The sequence below is a fragment of the Eleutherodactylus coqui genome, chromosome 6, assembly GCF_035609145.1.
Source record: "Eleutherodactylus coqui strain aEleCoq1 chromosome 6, aEleCoq1.hap1, whole genome shotgun sequence".
NCBI lineage: Eukaryota > Metazoa > Chordata > Amphibia > Anura > Eleutherodactylidae > Eleutherodactylus > Eleutherodactylus coqui.
In genome coordinates, this window is record NC_089842.1 from 52,849,007 (window position 1) to 52,875,617 (window position 26,611).

The 26,611-nt window shown below is 41.8% G+C and overlaps 1 protein-coding gene across 2 annotated transcripts in view; it reads right to left on the bottom strand.

Annotated features, from left to right (window-relative positions):
- Window positions 1-26,611, bottom strand: part of CFAP74 (cilia and flagella associated protein 74) — a 168,891-nt gene that overhangs the window by 54,533 nt on the left and 87,747 nt on the right. For both annotated transcript variants that reach the window (XM_066606837.1, XM_066606838.1), the window contains exons 21-24: window positions 20,859-20,980; window positions 16,722-16,850; window positions 3,468-3,555; window positions 214-387 (exon numbers count right to left, since the gene is read on the bottom strand). In XM_066606837.1, coding sequence (XP_066462934.1) covers window positions 214-387; window positions 3,468-3,555; window positions 16,722-16,850; window positions 20,859-20,980 — 513 coding nt within the window. The remainder of the gene's footprint in view (window positions 1-213; window positions 388-3,467; window positions 3,556-16,721; window positions 16,851-20,858; window positions 20,981-26,611) is intronic.

Below are 26,611 nucleotides of genomic sequence, written 5' to 3' on the forward strand. Positions count from 1 at the left end.
GAGATCTGCTGCTTATGTCATGGGGCGGGAAGGGGTTAAGTCAATGGCTTTAAAAATTTGGGACACAAAATTAAACCAGAACTAAAAACTTTTAGATGAGAAAAGCATGCAAACAAATGGTTACCAGGTACTAAAGAAATATGACACGAGTGTTTGCACTATTTACAAGTCTATATGTGTGGCAATTAACCACAGTAGGCTTTATACACATACCTCTGGAATTCCCATAAAACCAAATTCTTGAGGCAGAAAGGACTTGTTTGAAAGCTGAATGGAAGCCTGAACAGCTTCGTAGATTGTACAGTGCCCAAAATTCACTTCTTTTGGACTGATTGCCAAATCTGATGTGGTCACCACTGCATGAACAGTGAAGGAAACAGGTCGGGTCTAAAAAGAAAAAGATAGTTCTGTGAATATCGTGTGTGCGGTGATGTGGAAACGTAAAAGGATTTTCTTTAGCTGTCATCCAGTCTGCACAGAATCTGATAGCAAACTGTCATTCATTCAGGATGACAGGAGATATAGAAACCACATGGAATACAAACGACTTTTAGGCAACCTTCTACTTGCTGTAAAGTTCCAGATTATCAGATAGTTCAGTGGATTATGTGTTTAATGATTTATGTTACACAGCAATAAATAATGATCTCGTTAGTATAAGGTATGGAAAAGCAAGTCATTAAATTCTTGACTATTAAAGTTGTGATAGGATGATAGGAGTTGTAATGGATGGGAGGTATATTTCTCCCAGACTCCTATCATCATGGCCAGCTCCAGTGGGTGTGTGTTAAAAGGGCAAAGCAAATGTGCAGTCTCTCTCTGCTGGAGATGCCCACACCCAAAGCTGTGGGAGTTGTTATGCTGTAAAAACCTTGTGTAGGAGTGAAAACATACAATTGGACTTGTGTTACTTATGTGATGAGGCTGGAAGGAGTAGGCCTCCTGTCTGCGGTTAGAACTGTCTTTTTGTAAAATCAAGGCACATTTACGTGCAAAGATAATTTTGTAAAATGACTGAAAGATTTTGCGATCTATTTGCATAAAATATTAATGGCCGTTAACACTTTATCATCTTCATTTGCATGTAAAAGGGCCTCCAGGAACTGTTTGCAGAGCCCAGTGTGTGATTAATCCTACGCCCTGAGGTGCAAACAGCTGCATTGTTCTCTTTGCGGCTGCCGGCAGATTATAATGTTATCTGCCAATTCCCAGGGACATAAAAGCATGCGGTCTATTGAGAGGTACTTTATCAACAAGTACCCTGTAAAAACTAAGCACCTATATAACAAATAAGCAAAGTGATGCAATATCAAACAATAGGTATGCCAGAGCAGAAACAAGTGAAAAAGCAGAAATATATATATAGAAAATGGGTAGCTCTCCTGTAGATTCGTGTGGGTAGTCTTGATGTATACTGCTGCTCAATACAGCTTCGTGATTTATGTGGTGTTTTTCAATAAAAGATATTTTTTATGTAATGGAGGTACAACTTTGTGTGCTTCTACAAATAGTTGTCATAAGGATGAATGTTCAGCATGATAGGCAAATTCAAAGATTTGCCTGAAGCCATTACTCGGCAGACACTTACTCAATAAAATCTTTAATGCTAATGAACATTTAGATTCCTGCAGAGCTTTTGTCTGCGGAGGTCTCTTACAGCAAATACAAAAATACAAAAAGAAATGCCATTTCATGTAATTTGTAATACATTGTTAAATTCATCTTATGCACTTAATTATTCTGATATGAACTTCGAACAAGAGTCATTAACTCACAATGTAGTCCGTCCATCATTACTGAAGAAGCTCCTTATTTTCTGTTACACAACATCCAATGCATAAAGTGCCCGCATTACAGCATTACACATGCAATGTTAAAGGGCCATCAAACTATTCTGGGCTACTTCTCATGTACTTAGTAAGATGATGAGTTGTATAAGTGATTATAAAAGGCTATCCGGATGATAATCACATTTTTAATCAACTCAGCGGGAACTGAAGCATAAACCATCAAAGCAAAGCTCCAACTTTCCAAATCATTGTAAAAGTTGAATAATAAGTTAATATCCATATAATGACCTGTAATCAAAGTCAGACTAGAAATACATGTTGTATAATATATGATATTCTGTATTAGATGACAACTAAGAATTGCTATCCAAATCAAAGGCTACCTAGCTGTGGTGGGGTGGGAAGGTGGACTGACTGTCAGGTATAGACCCCGATTCAAGTCTCTTAAGGAGGCTGAAATGTAATAATTTAGCAAAATGCATTTCTATATAAGAGAAGCTTTGCTGTTATACTTTTTTATATACGGTGTATAAAGCCAGATTTTCAGATATAGCATGCAACTGTTTTCAATGCAACGGACATCACATGCTGCCAGGTCTATTTTTCAAACACAGATGACCTGCATGCCTCTTCTAACACGGTCTGTACTGTAAGACCTCATGTACCTGTCTTAGGGCACCCATAGACTTCTATAGAGCCCTACTATACCTCTTTGTGTATATGATACCCATAGGATTTTTTCTGGTACATTTATGAAACGCTCTATGCTATACGGGGGACAAACAACTGTATGTAGGTCATTCTTCCCCAATACATTGTGAATCGGCCTGAGTGCAAATCTTGTTGATCAGCACTCATAGTCAGGAACACTTCAATATGTGTAAAAGGACCCTGAGCCTTAGGGTGCATCCGTACGAGCAAGGAAATCATGCGAATTTTGCGCGTTGCATGATGCACAAAACTAGCATAAAAATACAACCCATTATTTGCAATTAGTGTAATTATATGGGCTGACGGGTGCTTTCAACACTGATCAACTAGCTCAGCTACCCCTCCCCTCTCCTCTTTCAGAGGCTGTGTAGCATAACCATGGCCATTCAATACTACACAGCTATTTCTCCATCCTCTCTCTAAGTAGCTCTTGTCCCATTCCCTCTTAGGCCTTGTTCACAAGGGCTACAAAATCTTGCTACAAAATCATCACAATGTTTTGTAGCCTGAAAGAAGCCATTAGAAACCATGGGCTTCACATACATGCATTTTGTAGCGATAATTTTGTAGCCCGTGTGACCGAGACCCTACTGCCAGGGGTAGAGAATTCACCCACAGTGAATTACAGTCCTCTGTTATAGTAGCTTTCTCTGCTCTCTGTCCTCCTGATCTCCTCCACTATCCCTGTCATACAGCTCTCTGCAATATCTCAGTGTAAAAACAATGAATGCACGTTCTCACTAGGGGAGCAGACTATAGGAAAAGTTAGTTCACTCTGACAGAATTTACTAAGATTTCAGTCCCCCAGTCTGCAGTCTCTTGGAAAACAACACAAGCATGGAAATCAATTAATCAGAAATTTTAAATAAAAACAATTACAAAACGTCTTAATTTCCAAAAACAAATAGATTAAAAAAAAAGAGAGCAACGGTGTGCCTAGCCTTTAATTGTAGTCCTTCAACTGACCTGATCAACAACTGATATTGTCAATGGGGCCTCCAGTACTCCAGTTTCTCTATCAAAATATGCATTTGCATCTTGTGAGAGTGACTGCCTAGAAAACAAAAAGAGTTATTGTTTTACAAAAATTTGCAATAATATTACCAGAGTGGAAGATTAGATTAATGTGATTGCTGCTTCTCAGTTTAGACTACACTTTAGATTTCTCAATGCTATTAGGGCTGTCAACACAGACATTTATTTACAGTATGAACCATTTCCATTGTGAAGACTATGAGCTTTATACACATAAATATCAATCAATCCATATATAAATGCCATAAACGTTTTCTGGCATTTATTCAGTTAAGATTGTTGTGAAAAGAAATGGGGGAAAAAACCTTGAATATATAAATGCTAAATGGAAAGCAAGACTGTTATCCCCATTGGACTTGTATGTAAGAGATTAAAATCTGTGTATGGTGCCACAGAAGAGATAAGCAATAGGAAATAAATACAGCAAAATCAAATGACAGCAAATGACTTAAAATCACTCTGTCGGGTCTCTTCTGCTCTTTTATCCAATGCTTAAAGGGGTTGTCTGAACTTTTACTATTGATGACCTTTCCTCAGGATAGTTGATCCTTGAGGGTCTGCCGCTTGGGATTCTCGCCGATAAGCTGATTACTAGCACCGCTGTCAGTAAGGACAGTGTTGGATGTAGTAGCACTGTCCATATTACAGAGGCCCAGTTTCGTACTACACTTACGGCTCTGATTGAATTCAATGGGAGCTGTGCCTGCCTTACCAAATCAAGCCTCTACAGTAAGGACAGCGCTATCTTCTTCCATCGCTGCCCGTAATGACAACCTGCTTGGGAGTCAGCTGATCGCCAGAGATCCCCACTCTGATCAACTATTGCTGACCTATTCTCAAGTTAGGTCAATAATAGTAAAAGTCTGGACAACTCCTTTAACATAGATGGCGCCTTGTGCAGGATATTCTATTGACACCACTTTTATTTTTGTTTTCCACAGAGTGTCCAATATTATATACAGTATACAAATAATATTGCCATAAAATGTCCAAGTAACACTGTCAGATAGTTGCCTAAATAATACTGCCCAATCAATAAACTAGGGAATGAAGTTACATCCTGCAAGATGCCTTCCTATAGGTTAGAGCACTATGTAGGATGGCCCTTTCAGCAATGCTGGGTATGAGAGTGCCTGGGATAGAGAGGGAGATACTAAACTTTTGTCAATCATTGTGTGTGGGGTGGGGAGAATGAGATACTGTATGGAGGCACCATATGGCGCACAGGAATTGCCAATGGCTCCATAGTGAAAAGTTGAATGGACTCTATTTCCATATGGGATCAATGCACACAGTGCTGTAGATACAGTAGATTATCTCAAGATACCTAAGAATAGGGCAGTCATGGTCCACTTGGCAGTTTCCCTAACCATTCACGACTACACATGCTTCTTCCTCAGTCGAAACTTGAACCATCCTGTTCATAGGAGGGGGTTTTCTAAGCTAGGCCTCCACTGATTAGTGTTTTTTGATATGTCCATTTGACACCTCATTAAACGCTAATTTGGGAAAGCCCTTTGTATCCTTACTTCTATGACTCTTGTCCTCCATTATTCCCTTCTAGCGGAAGGTCGCTAGCTCTGTTGATGTTGTGTTATCATGTGTGAACTGATGTTAATTTGTTTACTGTGCGTGCTGTTGGCTTCCACTCTACTGCATTGCGGATCATCCTGGTAGCCTGTGCAAGTAATAAATTCCTCTGATTTGGTTAAAAACGTACAGGTTTAATTCTGTACAGCATTTAACTTGCATCAATGATTTCTAAAGAATAATGTTTTTTGGCTTCAATTATTGTGACACCTGCTTGTACTGATGTACACAACCAACCTGCATCCAAAGTTAATTAAACTCCTATACGCCAGAAGAACATCTACAAGCTGTTCTCCTTCTTGGGGGCTGTACAGTTATCTCTCTGTCCATATGTCACCTTGACATTGACATTTAGTAATTATGACCCTGAGCCTCTCTAATAACAGAATCTCGACAAGACTCAGGGGCAATAACAGAGAATGCCCTGAAGTCATTTGAGACATTAGACTCATTGTAGATTATCATGTTCAGTTTATTGACCTGTATTGAGCATTAGATGAAATAAGCTAGCTATATCTTATGCTATATCATTGAAAACAGTCAATAGCTAATAAAAAATGATTAAATATAATATACAATACCGAATACAACTGTGTTAAGTTTTACTTAAAGCAAAACTTACAATGACAGTTACAATCAAAATTAATCAACCCCCATTTCAAATTAAGTTCATTTACAAGCTTTCGGTTGTTTGCAAAAACATTAAACAATAACAATTCGTATAAGTCGACCCAAATATAAGCCGAGGCACCTAATTTAACGTAGAAAACTGGGAAAACTTATTGACTCGAGTATAAGCCTTGCTTTTAATGGGGCCACTGCTGCTGGCGGCCCCATTGAAAGCAATGGGCTGCTGGCAACCCTTGCAGTGATTTTCAGGGAAAGGCTTTAAATATAAGCCCTTCCCTGAAAATCATACCTATCGTGTAAAAATAACTACTGACCTCTCCACCGCTGTCGGGGCTCAGGCCTGTCCAGCCGCTTGGTCCTCTGGCAGTGCAGTGAAGTTCTTTCAGAAGGCGGGGATTTAAAATCCCCACCTGCTGAAAAGGATGTATCTAATTGGCTGAGCGCTCAGCCAATCACAGGCAGTGCTCAGCCATTCATTGAATGACAGCTGAGCGCTGCCTATGATTGGGCACAGCGCTCAGCCAATCACAGGCAGCGCTGGGTCATTCATTGAATTCTCTCACTTGAGTATAAGCCGAGGGGGGCATTTTTAGCATAAAACATGTGCTGAAAAAGTCGGCTTATACTCGAGTATATATGGTAATTGGTTCTGGGACAACCATTGTCAGCCAAAAGCGGTACAGAACATATAGTTTTGCACTGTAGTGCAGAAAGATGCTACTATACAGCCAATTAGTGCGGGCGTTTCAGTCATAAAGGGATTTTATCACTGAGATACCTATGCTGATTGGCTAGAGTTTTCAACAATGTGCATGTGCTGCAGATCCAGGCTGTCCGTGACACTGCATGTTGAATCCACTTTCAAGTTACAATGGTCATGACTATTGGAAAGACCATAATATGTTGAAAATATTGCATCCTGAAGCCACTGCAACCTGAGGGATCACTGTAGTAGAATATTGTTTCTACCATAATCAAGAATAGTGCAGAACAACATAATCAATTATGGAGCTTCAATCCCTATTCACTGTACCCAGTGCACAATACTGGTATATACTGTTAAAAAAACAAACATTAAAGGGGTTGTCCCGCGGCAGCAAGTGGGTCTATACACTTCTGTATGGCCATATTAATGCACTTTGTAATGTACATTGTGCATTAATTATGAGCCATACAGAAGTTATAAGAAGTTTTTCACTTACCTGCTCCGTTGCTAGCGTCCTCGTTTCCATGGAGCCGACTAATTTTAGCCGTCTAATGGCCAAATTAGCCGCGCTTGCGCAGTCCGGGTCTTCTTCTTTTCTGAATGGGGCTCCGTGTAGCTCCGCCCCGTCACGTGCCGATTCCAGCCAATCAGGAGGCTGGAATCGGCAATGGACCGCACAGAAGCCCTGCGGTCCACCGAGGGAGAGGATCCCGGCGGCCATCTTCAGCAGGTAAGTAAGAAGTCACCGGAGCGCGGGGATTCAGGTAAGCACTCTCCGGTGTTCTTTTTTAACCCCTGCATCGGGGTTGTCTCGCGCCGAACGGGGGGGGGGGGGGTTGAAAAAAAAAAACCGTTTCGGCGCGGGACAACCCCTTTAAGCAGTTTTCTACTCAAAACTTAGAATGATAACCTACACTTATCAAGGGGTGTTCTAATGAAGACCAACTAATTGAGGTTCTGGCAAACCGGGCCTGTCAATATATTTTAAGGTGAGCCATTTGTTTAACTGTAAGACTACAGTTCTTGTATGGCCAGCAGCAGCTCTTCCCAGCAGCTGATTATAATTTAAGTACAGGTTCGGCTTCAGAAGTTCCCAATAATTATTGGGAGCTTCTGAAGCCGAACTTGTACTTAAATTTAAAAAGGGGTTGTTCTTACAGAGATCTATTACCATATTGGTCGTCGCTTTGCATTAACTTCTCATAAACTGATGGCAGACTGCCACTTTCTCAGCGCACACTGCTAATAACAAAGGGAAATCATCACTCAAAGAGAAGATAATTCAAAAGTCATGTTTCTATACCAAAATCAATATTAAAAAAGTCAACGCTTAAATCTTGTCCCTCTCTCCAGACCTGGAGGCAACTACAACCACTAATGCATCATACAAAACCTGTCATTGTACAAAGCTAAAAACATCAATATTTCATCCGCTGTCCAAAAGCTATCATCTTAGGGCATGGAAACTATAGTGGCTCATTGTCAATAAACACTACCAACATGCCTCCAGATCAATTGGTGACTACTCTGGTCTCTGCCGAAGCAAGAAGCTTCAGCACTGTCATATGCTTACTGCAGTACTTCTTGCTAGTCAACAGGTCAGTCAATTTTGGGTGCTGTTTAGGAGACTCAACACAAAAAAAGTCTTCTTGTTAAGGCCCATTTAGACACAACGATTATTGCTCAAAATTTGCTCAAAAGCCTTCTTTTGAGCGATAATTGTTGTGTCTAAATGTGCCCATATTTCACTGTTCGGACGAACAATGGTTTTCACTTCTGCTTGAAAACCGTTTTTCAACAGAACAGCTGATAAGCAGGACCGCACGCTGTGTTCTGTCCGCAGAGAGCTGATTACAGCTGATAAGATTGTATCAGCTGTTCACAGTTCTCAGCCCCACTGGCAGAACAGCTGATAAGCAAGACCACACACTCTGTCTGCTGTCCATGGTGCTGAATTCTCCACGGGGAGCCCGTGGCTGAACAATGGAGCAAATTACAGAGCTCAGACCTCCTGCTGAGTTCTGTAACAGCTCCCAGAAGCTTATTTGCATGCAAATGAAGCTAATAAAGTACTAATAGCAATTAGTGCCTATTAGTACTTTATGCAAAACGATCGCTGATCTTTCATCTTTTGAAAGATATCTGTGTGTAAATGGGCCTTTATAAAGTCTGCAGATCTGTCATGTATGTTTAAAGACTTGCTAATACAATCAAAGACTATTAATTCCAGAGCTAATCACAAGGTCAAACCGCGCAACAGGATAATGGTATATCTAAGGTCAAACATAGGAAACAGACTTTGAAAAAGTACTGTGGTAATAATGGCGAGGTACCGCCCAAAAAGGACTAGTCACTCAAGTGGAGCACCTGTCCTGAAAAGGGTGACCCTACTGTAGAAGAGAGACCAAGAGGAACAAGTGACTCCGACCACTGGACGCCAAGCCACAGAGCCCTGTGAACTAAGAACTAAGCACTGAGTACAGAAAACTGAGTGCAAAACTACTAAGTGCTGACCAGAACACAAGAAGTATAAACAGCATGGAGCTGATTCAATACCTTCAGAGAAACACTGATAGGCTGACTGGGCTAATAGACAAGCAGGGCTGAAATCGAAGGGAGATGTAAATACCTTTTTCAACGTTAAGTGGCGCTGCGCATGAACTGCCCTGTAACACGGTTTAGGGCTGATGCTGAGAAGTCACCCCGGACCCATGCTAATAATCAGGAAATCACCGTGCTGTCAGTGCTGTGACAAAGTCTCTCTTATGAATAATTACAGAAGGTAAATGCGTTTTTAAATAGACATTCATGTTACATCTTTCTGTTGTAGTCATTACATATCTATATTATTTTGACAGATATTTCAATTAGAAGAAAAAGTAACTTAAAACACTATAAAGTCAAATAATTGCCTTAAGACATCATATATTTCAATTTGTTGCAGTTCCATTAATTGTCATCAATAAGCTTTGTCATTGGGAATGCACTGAAAAAGACAGGTTGCTGTATAAATGAGTGCGGACCTGCTTAAATCTAATTCAATGGAAGGGAACCAAGCGCTTACTTTGTCAGCTCTATTCCTTGTACTAAGCTATAAACTCTATATTTTCTGAGTATCCAGCATTTTTAGGAAAGCAACTAGCAAAAAGGAAACAAAAAAAGCTGCAGATCAGTCACGTAGCGTCCCTTATTAATCACCGGAGTCCCTGCTGTAGAATACTCAGGACCACCATAAATATCCTCTACATGTGACGCTGTTCAATGAGTCCTTAAATAAAGAGTTGAGCAAAGACATGGAGAGGGGAGATCTGCACGGCCAAGGAAACAAAGTAATCTACTGAGCCTGTATTTCACCGACACGTCAAGATTGCTGAAATGAACACCGGTCCCTGGAGTGCTCATCTAACAATGTGTTTGCTTTCTTTCTCAAATTGGCACTAAGAACTGCAAAGTAAGGAAACCACAGACATATAGATCATGGAAATATATAGATGTAAAACGGGACTTCATTTTTAGGTTTTGAAAAGTTGTGCTACAACTATCTGAAAAATATGGGGTTGCTGAAGTAGCGTAACCCATAATTGTATGTGCCATGAGGGTCTTCCTGCATCCATGCCGTATGGATCCATGGTATGGCGCCCATAGACTGCTATGGGTTCATACTGTACCTCTGTGTGCCATTGGATGCAGAGTTTGATGTGGATCCACAGCAGATTTCACCCTTTCAAGTCTGCTGTGTCAAAAATTAGCACTGCACAGTACTTTTCTTAAAAAGCGTCGCCTTTTGGGCATCTATGAAATGGCTAAAGTAATGGGGGGTGAAACGTGTTGAGAAGCTATAGGGATAATTTACAGTATTCTAAACTATCTTACTAAAAGTAATTGAACAGCTGAGCAAATATCAAAAGTAGTATTTATGTACATATGATAATACTTAGTGGGGCTCCTTTGGCCCTAATGACATCGGATACTCTTCATAGCATACTTTCTACTAATGTCTAATACACTTTAGCTAGTATTTCCCTTCATTCGTCCTGCAAATGTCTGGCAAGTTCTCTCAAAAACGTTTGACGGTGTTCATATTTCGTGACCCGACATTTCATCCTAATTGTTAAATAGAGTTCAGGTCAGGGCTCTGTGTAGGAAAGTCCAACTGTTGAGCATCCATATTATCAAACCAATGTAAAACAGCATTAGATTAGTGACAAGGCATGTTGTCTTCTTGGAAGTATTGTTGACCATGCTCAGACAATTGCAAATTATCAGCAGCACATTAAGTCTAGAATGTCAAGGTACACCTCAATGTTCATGGTTCTTGCCACTACAACAAACGGACTGAGAGTATATCACGTTAAACATCCCTAGACAATATCGGAACCTCCGCTGTACTTAACTGTTGGCACAACACACCCAGGCAAAAAAGGCGTTCCCCAGGTGTCCTCCACACCAGGTACATCCATCTGATTTGAAGATGATGTAGTATGAGTCATCACTCCATATCAAGTTCTTCCATTGCTTAGCTGTCCAATGACGACCCTCCTTGCACCACTGTAGACAGGCTGATGCGTTTTACTTCATGATGGATGGATTGTGCGCAACTGCATAACTCGTATATCCAATAGTGTGCAGTTCCCATCATAAACTATGGCCGACACCTCCAAGGGTAACATGGTTTAGGACACGTGACATGCTAATCAGAAACGATCCATTCTATTGATTGGGGTGTCCAAATATTCTTGGTTGGATAGTGCAGGTTTTGTTCAGTGCTGCCTCTCTCAGGGCAGGTACCCTTTGGCAGGCGCCAGGGTCCAGATTACTCACCCAATTACACCCTAAAAAATGAGCTGTTTGTCCCTACACCGTCTATTGGAACTTTAAGACCGCTATGGACATCACTAAACCTGACCTTACGCGGGTTTGATAACTTTTGGATGAAGCACCGGAATTTGGTAAGACTTTATTCTCTAAAAAGCAGCAACTATTCTATACCAAAAAACATACAGACATACAAGAATAAATCGGAGCACTTATTAAAGGTTACATCTTATTACTACTACTGTACTGGTATTTATGATATGATCTCATCTTTTGGCTGCTAATACTGATACATGTTACTAGCACTAGGGGGAGCATATGAATGCCACTACCCACCACCTGAACAAGGATATTTATACAAGTAATACGGGAACAGCACTCTTCCACAGAACCAATAAGGTAGGACCCACAGATACAGAGCTGCCAGCTACAGCAGGAGTCTGGATCAATAGACTCCACAAAAATGAACAAGGATATTTAGGTTGATATATATTAAATTGGCTATCCGGGACCTTAGTATTCATGGCCTACAATATCCTTAGGACAGGATAGCGGTCTGGCTCCTGGCACCCCTGCTGATCAGTTAGTCAGCTGATTGACGTCACATTCATTGGTCGCATTGCCTTTCTACAGCTGAGTCCCATTCAAGTGAATGAGACTGAGCTGCAACATCACGCATCACCGCTACACAGTGAATGACGCTGTGCTTGGTATACAATGCAAAGGCCCTAATGCTTGCCTAAGCACCATAACCCCATCAAAAAGGTGATCAGTGCGGATGCCAGGAGTTGGCTCCCCACCAATCAAATATGGATAACCTATCCTGAGTATAGATTAACAATATCTATGCCCTAGAAAACTCCTTTCCTTTATTTCATGTGCATCTGGAGGGGACATCTGGCAGGCGAGTTGTCACCACTGGAATTTTAATGGCAGCCATTCAATCCACTATCACATAACACAAAGACATATAAATAAACTACATCACTTCAGTCTATAAAATAAAATTTAATGAAATGAAAATTGATTTACTTACCTGATTTGTATAAAAGATGCATAATGTATGACCATAATCTCCTGTTATTGGCCTGGCATTTGTTTTGCAGCTTAATAATAGCGGTAAGCCATTTGGTGTAATGTTTAAAGCCTATAAAAGCTTGTTTTAGCTACAAAAAATACTGCTAAACTCTCCAGTTAATGTTAACATTGTGAAAGCTGTTAAGTGACTGCGATGATTTAAGAGCTGAAATGCCAAGTGGCCTTTATCACAGTAAATTGCGGCATTACACAACCGAAATGTTCAATATCCAAGCAGATTATTTATTCTTACATCTCATTCGTACCGAGCATCCTCCGGCTGATGTGCAATGGGAAGTGCGATGTCGCTGCACCATCAAATCTAAAAGTACCTGTGTGATGCCAAGTGGGCACCTGTACCAGTGCCATTCATGTAAATTGTCAGTATTGCTAGGCTACATTACGTCAATCTTACATGTTGCTGCCTCAGCTCCATATTGTTCTAACTCCACTTTTGGACGCTTTACTGTTAAATAGACATTTGTTTGCTTTCTAACTGCCATCGTTTAGGAGGAGACAGTATTGCGTTAACTCGGATTATATGTCTAATAGGTATACCAATCATTGCATTTTGTTCTAACTCCCCAGGATACTGTATCATCTGAGCCATAGTGTTCTAACTAGAGATGAGCGAGCATACTCGCTAAGGGCAATTACTCGAGTGAGCATTGCCCTTAGCGAGTACCTGCCCGCTCAGAAGAAAAGATTCGGCTGCCAGTGGGGGGCGGCGGGGGGTAAGAACGGAGGAGAGCTCCCCTGCGCCGGCAGCCGAATCTTTTCTTCCGAGAGGGCAGGTACTCGCTAAGGGCAATGCTCGATCATCTCTAGTTCTAACTCATCACAAAAAGGGCAATCTATTCTACAGCCAGATGCTTGTGTCCTATAGAACCGAAATTCATTGATGTCAGTGGCAATACTAGAGTTCTTGCACAAAGATAATCATAAGGTGAAGATTATAGAACAAAATGTTCCAAGAACCTGGGCAGCGTACAGAATGTGAACATTTCCCATATCGTGCTGGATAGAGCATTAAAGTCAAATTTAGAAATACATAGCCCACTTGTTGTGTCCAGAATTATCAGCAATACTCCGGCTGAATGTAAATATGTTGTCATTCAGCTGAAGTCTCTAGACTTTTACAATTACAAAGCTGTGACCCAATTAGCATTTTGCCCAAACCTTACGCATACACAGACCAAACAGTCTATACAAAACATTGCCTTTTTCTTATGTGCAAGACGTCCGTACAAGAAGGTTTGGAATTCCAGAAGGTCATCTTTGTGAATCGAATAAAAACGAGACATGGAATGATAGAAAACATTTCTTACAGTTGGAAAGCTGAACGCTAACAAACCCGAAGTCGATAAGCTAAAGGTGAGAGGCACTACGAAACTGTACAAACACTTTTCAAGAGAGCACAGGGCATGCTGGGAGGCTCTTCTGAAGTGAAGACTGATTACAGATAGTTAGTGTTACTTTTCAGTTAACACTACTTGTAATACGTGTGAAACAATGTAGAACAATGTATTACACTGATGAAGGGCAAATACCCTGAAACAGCTGTCTGTTCATGGAGTCTGGCTTTGCTTTTAATTCCCAGTCATTGTTATAAGGCTTGTATAAACAGTCTGACTTTAGCTTGAAGGAATGCTGCCTTCCAGTAGGTGGCACTGTGGAAGTTTTATTCCATCTCCCTTATTTGCATATTACCCAAAGGAGCGTGCATGGCCATTTGAGTCTCATCACTCACTGTCTAAGTGCTCTCCCTAAGGAGAAAAGATAGCATTTCTGACAATGTATAACTGTCACATTGTACTCCTGGGACCTGTAGTTATATGGGTTTCCAGGAGCACACTGCTGTAGGTGTGCTTGATTTGGCTGTCTTATGCACATAAATATCACACCTGCTTATTAGAGGGTTCTGGTCATTTTGCCATTTATCCATTTCCCTCTCAGAACTCTGGTGCTTGGAGTCATGCATATTCTGTTTCAGTGGAAGTTGCACACATGATGTTCTGGGTGGCATTCCTATGTGCCCATTTGTTTTTTGAACAGTGACCTGTTCAGTGTCTGTTTACAGGTGTTCACACATTAGGAGTGAACAATGTCTTGTTCTGTGTCTGTATGCATAGTAGATTTTCTGTTTAATGATGTCTAAGTGTACAGTCACCTGGTGAGTTTTATGTTCTATGTTGTATATCCCTGTATCTGTAGGCGAGCAGATGCCTGCTGAGTTATTTCCCTTGTCTGGTGTTCCTGCCTGTTACCATCTAGGGTGAACCTGGCCCCTAGATTCTAGTGTTGGGCCGTCCCTATTGGGACGATCACCCAGCTTGTAGGCAGATTTTCTTAATTGTGATTTCAGTTGTCTTGTTAGCATAGGGACTCACAAGACAACGAGGACCCTTGACGTGGGCTTGTCAGCTTACATATTCTGGCCAGAATACAAACCAATACCTCATACGTACTTATTAGCAATTTCATCTGTCTATGTGTATTAGCTCTTTGGTAAGTATTTGGCCTCCTGGTGTTAGTATGCACTTTCAGGTTATGTATGTTGTTGGTGTCCATTCGAGTACAAATTCCTTTCTGCTTCTGTTCAACTTTCTATTTGGGTTGCGTTTGTGTAAGTTGTTGTTTCCACAGCCTGCACAGACGTAACAATAACTTGCTTATAAACAGTGTCTTTGTATGCAAAGGTTATCGTATTCATATTTAGATCTCTTTCAGAACTAAAGGGAACATTCTTATTGAAGTTATCATATCAAATAGCTTAGACCAAGAGTTAGAACATGTTTTGTTCTGTAACAATGCATGCGGTTAGAACTAACTCCAAGGGAACTATTATGTTAACATAGGAAATGACTCTTAGCAAATATAAGCCCAATATATTCTAAACTGGTTTTATTTATTTATTTTTTTTGTCAAGGAAATGGCGAAGACTTTACATTTTCAGAGTAAGCAGATACAATCGACTGTACAAGTGTTCAAACATTCAAAGCACTGCCATGAAGATCTTGCAGAGTGGGAGTTAGAACATTATGAAACTAAGCCAGAGATGTGTCACACAACATCAATAAGACTTCCATTATTTTTTTCCCACTTTAATTCCTCATGTGAACGTTTTCTTGTGAGCAACATAGTGAGGAAACACCAAACATGTCTTACATCTTATGGGAACGTGTGTGCCTTTATGAAGAGGTGTATATGTTTGTTAGCTCACATCAGTGTTATATGGGCTTAATGCACCTAAAATGGACAAAAATGAGAACTGTGCCCATTATTTGTACTTTTTTTCTAAAAACTTTTGACAAAATTAGCATAAAAGTATAGCAAATTCTCCAATCTACTATATGGAATTACATGTGCCCTATTGTGTTACATGGTACATCACCAATTCACTAGCAGAGTCTAACACTGGCGCCCTGGGGTGCAGAATAAAACTAAGTGAGCAAGTTTTCCCCTAGATCAGTTTCCACATTAGAATGGGAAAATCTAGCAATTAAGAATCAGGCCTGGTCATTGGTGCTAGTCTAGCATGGGCTAGTATCTAGTATGCTGTTAATCTTGTGAATTTTGTTCATGCAACAGTGTTGAGAGAGTACCGAGAAAAGTGTGATCGAGAAAAAACATCCAGAAAAAGGGGATCCTCTGGATGTAAAGAACTCATCAACAAAAGGGGTCAGAATTGATCTGACAAACAGACAGTATACAGTCAAGCAAACTGCAACTGAATACACTGCAGTGCTCCAACTAACGTGCCATGCCTTAGCACAGATGGGCAATAACAGCAGATGACTAGTTCCGGCGCCATTACTGTCTAAGAGAAATAGAAAGCCAAGACTTCAGTGGGCAGAAGAGCACAACAATGTTATCACTGAGCAAAGGAAAAACATCATCTGGTCAGATGAATCCAAATTTCTGCTGCAGCATGCTAATGTAGGGGTCAGATTTTTTTGCAAGCAGCATGAATCGATGAACCCTTCCTGCCCGCTGTCCAGATCATGTCAGCACCTCTATCTAATCTATGGCAACTACAAGAAGCTTGCTGTCCGCCAATGTTTCTGTAGAACAATTTCAACATCTAGTGGAGTCTACGCCACGAAAAACCCCTGTGGTTCTGTAGGCCAAAGGAGCTCCAACACACTACCAGATGGGGGTCTCTAATAAAGCGACTATTCAGTGTATATCTACTGAACTTCCCACATACTCTAAATGATGTATCCTAAAAGAGGATTAAAAGAAAAATAGAAACGTGTCCTACTTTTCCTCCATGCACCATAAGTTCTGTGTATTGTACTTTGTCGAAGCTTAAAAAAAAAAAATCCCAGAAACATAATCCATTTTAATGATTCCTAAACTCTAACCTTGGTAAAAACTTGAGCTGAACACTGAAGGAAGACTGAGCTTGGATGAAGCCAGTCTTTGGAAGCAACTCCATGTGGTTCCTCAGTTCTTTGCAAACCTCAAATTTTAACCGAAGGGAGGTGGTTGCTCTGCAAGAGACAAAGAACATTCATATATATGGATGCTGGAAGGCAATTATGTTATTTTTGTACATTTCCAAGCTAAATACAGCTGCAATCTCTACAATTAGTATTCAATGTCCCATATGGACGCAATATATTTTATATAAGCTTACAGAACTACGATTCAACACTTTCCTCGTAGTGGGACGCAGCGCTGCATCAATGTAGCTCCAAATTTAGATGCATGCTTTATTGTATGTGGACTACAGGAATGCTTAGCATCATTTTCCTCTGTATTTGCTATATACAGTGTGGTCTTTTTTCAAAGGGTTTGGACAATATGAGAAAAGATTTCCCCTAGCGCAGCTGTCACTTCAGATGGACCGTATGAAATGGATAGATTATTATAATGGAAGGCTGCTGTTCAGCCGAACTTTGTCGTGATAATTGGAAAGTTTACTTTTCCCTTTAAACCAAGTATGTTAGAAGGGTTTGGGTGGTATTAACCTCTGCTTGTCAAACATCAAAGTAAAAGAAGATTAACAAGTTTCATGCATAATACATATAGGGATGGCTTTCTGCATTTAGCCTCAAGTCTGAATCATCCGAATCTGTACAGAAATGACTCAAATTGCGGTGCTGTTTTATATTTTCTGCATGCCACCACTAGAGGGTAATGAACATTTATACATCATCTGTATGTTAGGTAGTGTAAATCTGTGTAAGGGTGTATTCAAAAGGACGATGTTCTCATGCGAGTTCTGTCCCATTCTGAGATGGACAGACGTCGCACAGGAAAAGGACCCATTCATTTGATTGAGTTCATTCACACAAGCGATTTTTACTCATAGTAACAAATGTGCTATGCTGAAAAAAGACAAATGTCCGTCCAGTTCAGCCTGTTTCTACCCCCCCTTGTTGATCCAGAGGAAGGCAAAAAACTCCCAGTGTGCAGTAGCCAATTTACCCTCATTCTGGGGAAAAAAAAATTCCTTCCCGATTCCATAAAGGCAGTCAGGGTTTAAAAAGTTGCTGCATATCCTATTTTAGGTGATTCTTATTCAAGAATCACCCATCATTTTCTATGCGAGCATTAAAAAGGATTGCACCCACATGGCATGCAAGTGTATTTAAGGAATGGCCAATTGCTTCCTGTGATTGGCTGAGCGCTGCTGAAAGAACTTCATTACAGTGCTGGAGACCAGGTGGCTAGATGTGCCTGAACCCCGGCAGCAGCGGAGAGGTAAGTATATATATTTTTTTATTTTTTACTACAGCTGGGAATGATTTTCAGGGAATGGCTTACATTTAAAGCCCTTCCCTGAAAATCACTGCGGGGGGTGCCGGCATCCTATTGCTTTCAATGGGGCTGCCGGCAGCAGTGGTGGCCCCATTGATGGCAATAGGCACGCAGCTTTGTTCACGCGTGTTTTGGCACGCGCGGGGTTGCGCGGATTTGTGCGCACACACACATGCAAAACAACGCTCGTGTGAATGAGGCCTTAGTCTGCAACACTGTGGCATTTCAGAATAAACCTACTTTGAAGCTTGACTCGGGATGGCGCTGTGAATTATAGAGGTGGGCCGTGCTGGCTTCTACTTGCCCCCATCATGGAGACAGACAGCTCTCTCCCCTTTTGTGTATAGGGAGAGAGCGTTCAGTCAACATGCTGTGGGTGGGGATAAGCCGGCACGGCCCACCTCTGTGACTCGAAGCGCCATCCCGAGTCAAACTTTAAAGTGGGTTTATTGTGAAACATTGTAGTGTTTCAGAATAACACATGCACAGGGGCATTATACATACCTGTCCAAGGTTTGTATTTTCTGTGTACAGGCGGCATGAACTCGGGGACAGGTTCCCTTTAAAAATAAGATTACAGTGAAGATGTTTGTGGAGATCGAGCAGCTGCGGACTTAAAATTGCTCCATAACCACCTTGTACTTACTGACTGATGCTGACCAAGATATGTAACTACTGCAGCCAATCACCGGCCCCAGACGTGCCCTTCTGTGGCCAGTGATTGGCTGCAGCTAACACATGTCCTGGTCAGCAGTAAACAGGAAGTATAAAGTCGTTGTGAAGCAATTTTAAGTTGTGGGAGAACCCCTTTAAGTGCATTTTTAACCACTTAATTATATACCTAATTTTATCCTTAAGAGCCAGGAAATCATTTTCCCTTTCGTGTTCCATGATGAGTTCTAGTTTTTAAAGGAACCAATTTCGGTGCACATAATGTATTGAAAAGCTTTTATTTTATTTTATTTTTTTGCCGGGGCAATGAAAAAAAATAGTTTCACCATTTTTTGTGATATATATTTTTATGGCATACACAATGTGGTATAAATATTGTATATATTGTAAAGGGCATCAATAGTAAATGCCCAGAATACACCTTTAAGGTGCCCTGAGCACTAAGTGCCTTTTATAGGATATGTTCACACTGCAGAATCCAACGCAGATTTTTTCACATGAATGCTGCGCATAAAAACGGACACAGAAAACAAATTTACAAGCGGATTTAGCCCTGAGAATGGGCAAATTCTACATGTGGATTTTTCGATGTGATTTTGTTTGGATCCGGGTCAAGTAGTCACATGTCACTTCTTAGGCCTCATGTCCACTTGAAAAATACAATCCGCGCAGAATCAATGTGATAGCAATGTGGCCAATCCGCGTGGAATCGCGGCAGAATGGAGCATGCCCTTTTTTTCTCACGCGCGTGAAAACCGCAATTCTTTTAGGCCTCCTTCCCACGGACGGATTTCCGCCGCGTTGCCTGCAGCTATTAGGTTCTATTGAACCTAATAGCTCAATGCTCACGGTACGGAACTCCAGCACGGAATTCCGCACTGTGAAATCTCCTGTCCTCACCCGCGGCATGCTCTATTTGCCGCGGGTGTACGCGCGGCCGGCTTCCATTGCAGTCAATGGAAGCCATCAGTCACGCTATCTTCCGCTGTAGCACAGCGGAAGATAGCGTGAAATCGCCTCTTCGCCTACCGCGTCATATGACGCGGCCGGCGTGCCATATGACACGGCCGGCAGCATCATGTGATGCTGTGGGCGTGTCTTGTGACGTGGCCGGCGTGTCACCCCAAAGTGTCATGCGGGACCCAGGACGCCGGATCCGCTGGTAAGTATGGGGTTTCTGTGGGACGCTGTGACGGGCTTCACCGTGGAATATTCCGCGGCGGAGCCCGTCATGGCCGTGTGCAGCCAGCCTTAAAATGCCATCCGCGGGTGCAAAAATCAATTTAATGGACTGCAGATGGCCAATGATTCCCTATGGGCAAAATCCGCTGCGGAATCCGCAATTCCATTTAGCTAGTGGACATGAGGCCTTAAAGCAGATCTGCATGGAATCGTGTCAGAAGGTCCACGTGTAGAATTTTTCCCATTGAAAGTCTAAACCCTTGGGAAAACATGTAGCTTAGCTGCGGATTTCTGCCACAGTGTTTAGATCCAGAATCCTTGTGTAAAAACTTGCATCGGCCTCCACCATGTGAGCTTACGCTTAGGCCCAGGGCTATTGATACAGTTAAAATAAACAGTATTATAATTGAAACGTATTAATGAAATTAATCATTTTGGTTTTAAACCTTGTACATGTATTAGGAATTCAGATTTATACATTTATGTGCATTTAAAGGGGTTGTCTGATTATCGGACAATCCCACTTCCATAAGGCTGTATGGGTTAAAATAATAAATTGAAACATACTTACCGATCCACAGCAGCCAGGATACAGCGTTGCAGCCCCGCTGTGGTCCCAGTGGTTGTTGTGATCGCTGACGTCACAGGAACTTAGATGACTGCTGAAACCAAGGTGACCACAGCGGGGCTGCAGCGCTGGATTCCAGATGCCATGGAGGGGTAAGTTTGTTCCAGTTTATTATTTTAACCCATGCAGCCCTTTAACGGGTTCACAAGACCCATGGTATAGAAAAAAAGAGCCAGGGTATTTTTCTCTAATCTCAAACAAGTCCTTTAGACATACGTTTATGTAGCTTGTAAAATAAAAGTTGCTTTCATACCTGCTTTTGACGACAATGCTGTCCTGATAGAGGTGATTATACATACAGATCTTCAGGTCAACATTAGAATTTGGAACATACACAGGAACATCGATAGCAGACCCAATGGCAGTCAGAGGAATCTGAAAATAAATCTATCCTTTACATGATGCTTGCAGTCTTTCAATGGGGCATTCAAATTCCATTCAAAGTCATCTTGTAAGTGTCAGCCACCAAATATAAAGGAATTAGCCCATATTTGACTTTTATTATCTATCTAAACAATAGGTGATAAAAATCTGAATTGGTGATAGCCTCAACACTGGGACCCCCACTGATTGCAAGAGCTGGAATCCCATGTCATCCTCGTTCAGGGGAGCTGATTTGTTATTTTATACCATGGGGACCCATTGACAGGGCTTTCCTTTAACTTGGACAACCCCTTTAAGCATTGTAAAGTGGCATTTACACTGAATGGCCACTTTATTGAAGACCCCTGCCTTTTGACGACTGGACCTTCCCCTGCCTGGAAACTAGACCCGTGAGCACAAAATGCAGAATAAAATAAAGTGACCAAATTTTCCATGGATGACTTTCAGTGGGAATCTACATTAGAATGGGAAAATCAAGCAATTGATGCAACTACGTCTGTAACTGCGAATCAGGCTTGGGCATCAGTGCTAGACAAGCTGGGGCCTGGATAAGAAAACAGCCAACCTTGTGGTGATTTCTCATTGACAAAAGGGGTCAAAGGAGGATGTCAATAATTGTTCTGACAAACAGGCAGTGTGAAGTCAAGCAAACGGCAGCCAAATACAACACTGATGTTCCAACTAACATATTCAAACACGTAACTCGTCATTTCTTAACACAGATCGGTTATAACATCGGATGACTAAGCAGACTCCAATGGGCAAAAGAGTGCAGAAATAGGATCACTGAATAATGAAAAATCAGGGCCTGTCAGATGAATTCAGATTTCAGTTGCCCCATGCTGATGGAAGGGGCAGGATTTGGAACAAGCAGTATGAATGGATGAACCCTTCCTGTTAGAAGTCAACAGTTGAGGCTAGTTGAGGTGAAGTACTTGCATCAGGAATGATGTGGGGGGTGTTTTCTTGGCACACCCAAGGTTCTATGACACCGGTGGATCAAGGCGATGACAAACTGCTGCTGTTCTGAAGGCTAAAGGAGTTCCAATGCACTACAAAATTGGCTTCTCTAATAAAGTGGCTATTTGGTATATATCATGTGGCGCTGCTACCTAGACACTGTATAACATGTTATTGTGATTTAGACATAATACTCAATGGCATTATATGGTATTGCTAGTTATGCAATTTAAAGGGAACCTGTCATCTTTGTGTGAATAAAATCGACTACATCAGTAAAACAATTAAAGTCGTACTTTACAAAATGTATCTTGGTGAACATTTTCATCCACTCATGCCTTGAAAAAGATGGTATAAACTTTATCAGTGCCGCATGCTATAAAACACTGCAAAACAGCACGCAATAAAAAAAAAAATACGACTAAAGTGGTACATACAGTCATAAAAGAAACACAGGTTAAGAACTGTACTTGGGAGAAAGGTGAGATAACTGTAAGTTTCTGGAAAGTTTCAGTCGACTGCTTATTAGTTTAGAAACTGAAGGAAAGTCTGATAGCACTGCTGGGTAGCATAGATCAAACAAGTAATGATCTAATGAATCAACTTTATTTTGTGAAAATTCCCCGATCACACTTCTCAACTAACTGAAATATATGGAGCAGAGGAAAAATGAGCTGAAAAAAATCTTTTGAGACGTTTGTGTACAGTACGTCTCCTTACCGAAAAGGAAGCAGGGCACCATTTCATCTGCGAATGAGGATCATTTATAAAAGGTACTGAAGATACAGTAGGATGATTAGGTCTAGCTTACAGAATGCATTCCAATTCAACCTAAAGGCGTTTGATCGTGTTTTCTTCAGAGCTCTATATAGGTCAAGCAATTTCTTCCATACCTATGGACCTCACTTTATGTGTGATGAAGCTGAGACTTATTGCCTTGCCACAAAGTTGGAAGCAGACAATCGTCTTGAATGCCATTATATTCTGTAATTTGTTCACTGTGTTATTAGGCCTGCCCATAGGCTTCTATGAGGAAGACGTATGGCAATTTTATGTCTGGATACCTTTCTTTTTTACAGTACTGTAGCTTGATATGCTTTTCAGCACAACTTAAAACGAATAGGGCATTTGGACGTCTCAAGGGGAGAGCTGTAAAAAATGTGGACAGCCATTCGTCAAAAGGGGACTTGTTATTTGTATAGCACCAACTTATTCCACAGCACTTTCAGGTAATTTGCTTATTACCCCCACCAGCAAGCTGGGTACTCATTTTACCGACCTCAGAAGGATGGAAAGCTGAGTCAACCTTGAGCCGGCTACCTGAATCATATGGGGATTGAACCTGCAACCTTCAGGTCGTGAGCGGAAGCTTGGGACTGCATACTGCAGCCTTAACACTCTGCGTCACACGAGGCAGCTGATTGCATAATAAGGGCCCGTCAGACGAGTGTGGTTTACACGCTGCTAAGCAACGTGTAAACCACGCTGCTGTCATCCTGAAAAAGATAGCGTGAACGGGCTGCTTCCAGCTCTGTGAAGCAGCCTGGTCCCACATCCATGGTGTGGGCTGCGTACTTCTATGGCTCCCATAGGAGCCTATGAAAAGCACCCTGCACTGCTGTGCATCACTAGGCTGACAGGTGTGAACGCTTCCATAGCAACCTATTGGTTCCTACAACAACGTGGTTTACACGCTGCTGTAGCAGCGTGTAAACGACACTCATCTGACCAAGCCCTAAAGTGGTAAAATATGCTATTTTCCAGGAAATTAAACCTGCAGCTATCTGGTTCTGGGATTAAAGGGGTTGTGACAATTCTTTATATATCTGCTGCCATCTAAAAACAATTATTACTGTAGTCACATAAATATATACAGCCTCAGGCCTCGGGCAGACAAGCGTTTTTTCCGTGCACGAAAAGGCGTGCCAAAAAAAATCGCCACTCGAATGTGAAAAAAATTGTGTGAGTGGATGAATTCCAGCTATTTGAAGTAGCCCGCTCACATGATCGTAGGTGTGTGTTTTCCAGCTCCCATAGGAGTCTATGGAAAGCACGCTCCAAAAATAGGACAGTTTCTATCTTTGCATGCACGATGGACCTTTAGATGCGAGTTGCACTAGCATGTCTTATCCTTGGCAGGTGTAAGTATTTTCATAGGAAAGCATTGGTTCTAATAGATGCGATCTTTTTGCGTGCCTATTCCTGTGCAGAAAAACGCTTGTCTGACCAAGGCCTCACTGTAATTATGATTGACCAACCGAGCATCGGAAATAGACTCAGGGAGTTGGAGAGGTCTGCTGTTAAACGCAGTGAATGACCTGCATAGGTGCCTATAGATATGCTTAGAAAAATCTATATCATTAAAGCTTGAAGATTTTTTATGGAATGTATTATGCATTTTAGTTTAATAATTAAATGTACCGTATTTATTAGACTATAACATGCACTTAAAAAGGTGCCTACATCCTATATTCCGAAGTCAAGGGGTGCCATTCAGAGGTCAGGCAGAGAGAGGGTGGAGCCAGGAACAAATGTAGTGACCTACCTCCATATGGGAACCTGCCCCACCTGATGTACACCCTACCCCCGACCTCCTCAGTGATCTAGTGTGGCATTTAAATCCAAGGACTGTGTCCCGGATTATAAATCTATGAATCGGAATCACTGCCGTTCCAGTGCCCTTTTGTGATCAGCGGGTGGCAAAAGGGGCAGTTGTATTCTGCTATGTTCCCTGCACATCTTGTCTGACTAGATCTGTTAATAAAGCCCAAAGCGCGAGGAAACGCTCTTAAACTCCAACTAACTCAGTAGCTGCCTAAGGTGAGAGTTGTCGATCCTGAGAGAGGAGAGTAGTGGTACTGGATGAAGACTATTAGGAGCTTGTTTAACAGAGAAGTAGTGGTGACAAGAAGAATATGGTAGTAGACAGAAGTAGAGTAGGAATAAGGACCAGGCACCTATAGAGGGTAAAGAGTACTGGCACTGCCCTCTAGAGAATGGGGAGCTGGCAGCACTGCAATGACAATAGCACAGGGGTACAAAATATTACACTCTCTTCTATCCTAGACCACCAAAGTTGGCAAAACTAATCCCTCCACATCCATAGATCACCGGAGACGTTTTAACTAACAGGAAATATGTTTTCCTATCTTTTTGCTGTCTAAACTTCAGGTGCACGATACTGTCCAACAAATACGGGTAATTATTATTTTGGGGGCTAATATACTGAAGCCACACACTTACTTCCTCTATTGTTTGTATAGACATGCAGCAGGATGCATGCACTTTATGGCAGCTGCAATAAAAGAGATAATAGTTTCCAGGAAAAAATGGAGGACAGCTCTGTGGGCGTTGTCATCTGTCATTAGATTTCCCATCAAATTTCTCAGTCATTGTTACAAGGCTTGTATAAAGAATCTAACCTTGACTTGCAGGAATGCGGCCTTTCAGTAGGTGGCTCTGCAGAGGTATTGTTCCATCTCCCGTATTTGTATATTACCCAGAGGAGCATAATTGGCCTTATAAGGGCTTGGTCAGATGAGCGTTTTTTGTGCGCCTATGTGCGCAAAAAAATGCGCTCCATGGATGTGCAAAATGCACATTACTGACGCTCGGTGCTTTTCTTTACATGTGCCCAAAATAGTGTGTACATGCCTTAGATGGGCAAAGTTTCAAATGCCCGTTCATTGGAGCAGCTGTGCTTGTAGAAGTGCAGCTGCTCCACGAAGATCCCCTCATCACTGAACACTGTGACAACACTGTCACAGTGTTCAGTGATGATGGGACTCTCGGTGGAGACAAAAGAATTCCCTGCCACAGCTGTGACAGAGGACGGCGATGCTATCCCATTGCTTTCAATGGGGGTGGCGCTACTGCCACGTCATTGAAAGCAATGGGATGAAGGCAACCCCCACAGCGATGATTTTTTTTTGGGGGGGGGGTAAGGGGTGTGGCTTAAAATATAAGCCCTACCCCAAAAATCATTCCTAGCTGTTAAAAAAAAATAAAAATGTAACTCCCCTAGAAGCGCTGTCCAGCTCTTCTCCCCATCCCCGTCAGTCTTAATCTGTATTCTGGTGGCCTGGGATTGAAAAATCCCTGCCTCTAGAAAGCACTGCCTCTGATTGATCACAGCGCTCAGCCAATCAGAGGTAGCGTTCAGCTGTCATCTAATGAATGGCTGAGCGCTGCCTCCGATTGGTCACAGCACTCAGCCAATCAGAGGCAGTGCTTTCTGGAGGTGGGGATCTTTCAATCCCCCGCCACCAAAATACAGATGAAGACTGACGGGGACGGGAGAAGAGATGATTAGCACTTCTAGGCAAATTACATTTTTTTTTAACAGCTAGGGATGATTTTTGGGGAAGGGAGTATATTTCAAGCCACCCCCCGAAAATCATCGCTGCAGGGGTTGCCTTCATGACATTGTTTTTATTTAGGCGGCAGCAGCGCCGACCCCGTTGAAAGCAATGGGATACCATCGCAGTCCTCTGTGACAGGGGATTCTTTCATCCCCGCTGCAAACCCCTCATCACTGAACACTGTAACAGTGCTGTCACAGTGTCCAGTGATGAGGGGACTCCCCGTGGAGATTAATGGAAGCCTCTGGGAGTCCTCTCATCCTCTGTAACAGCACACGAAAATCTTTACGCGCAGCACGGA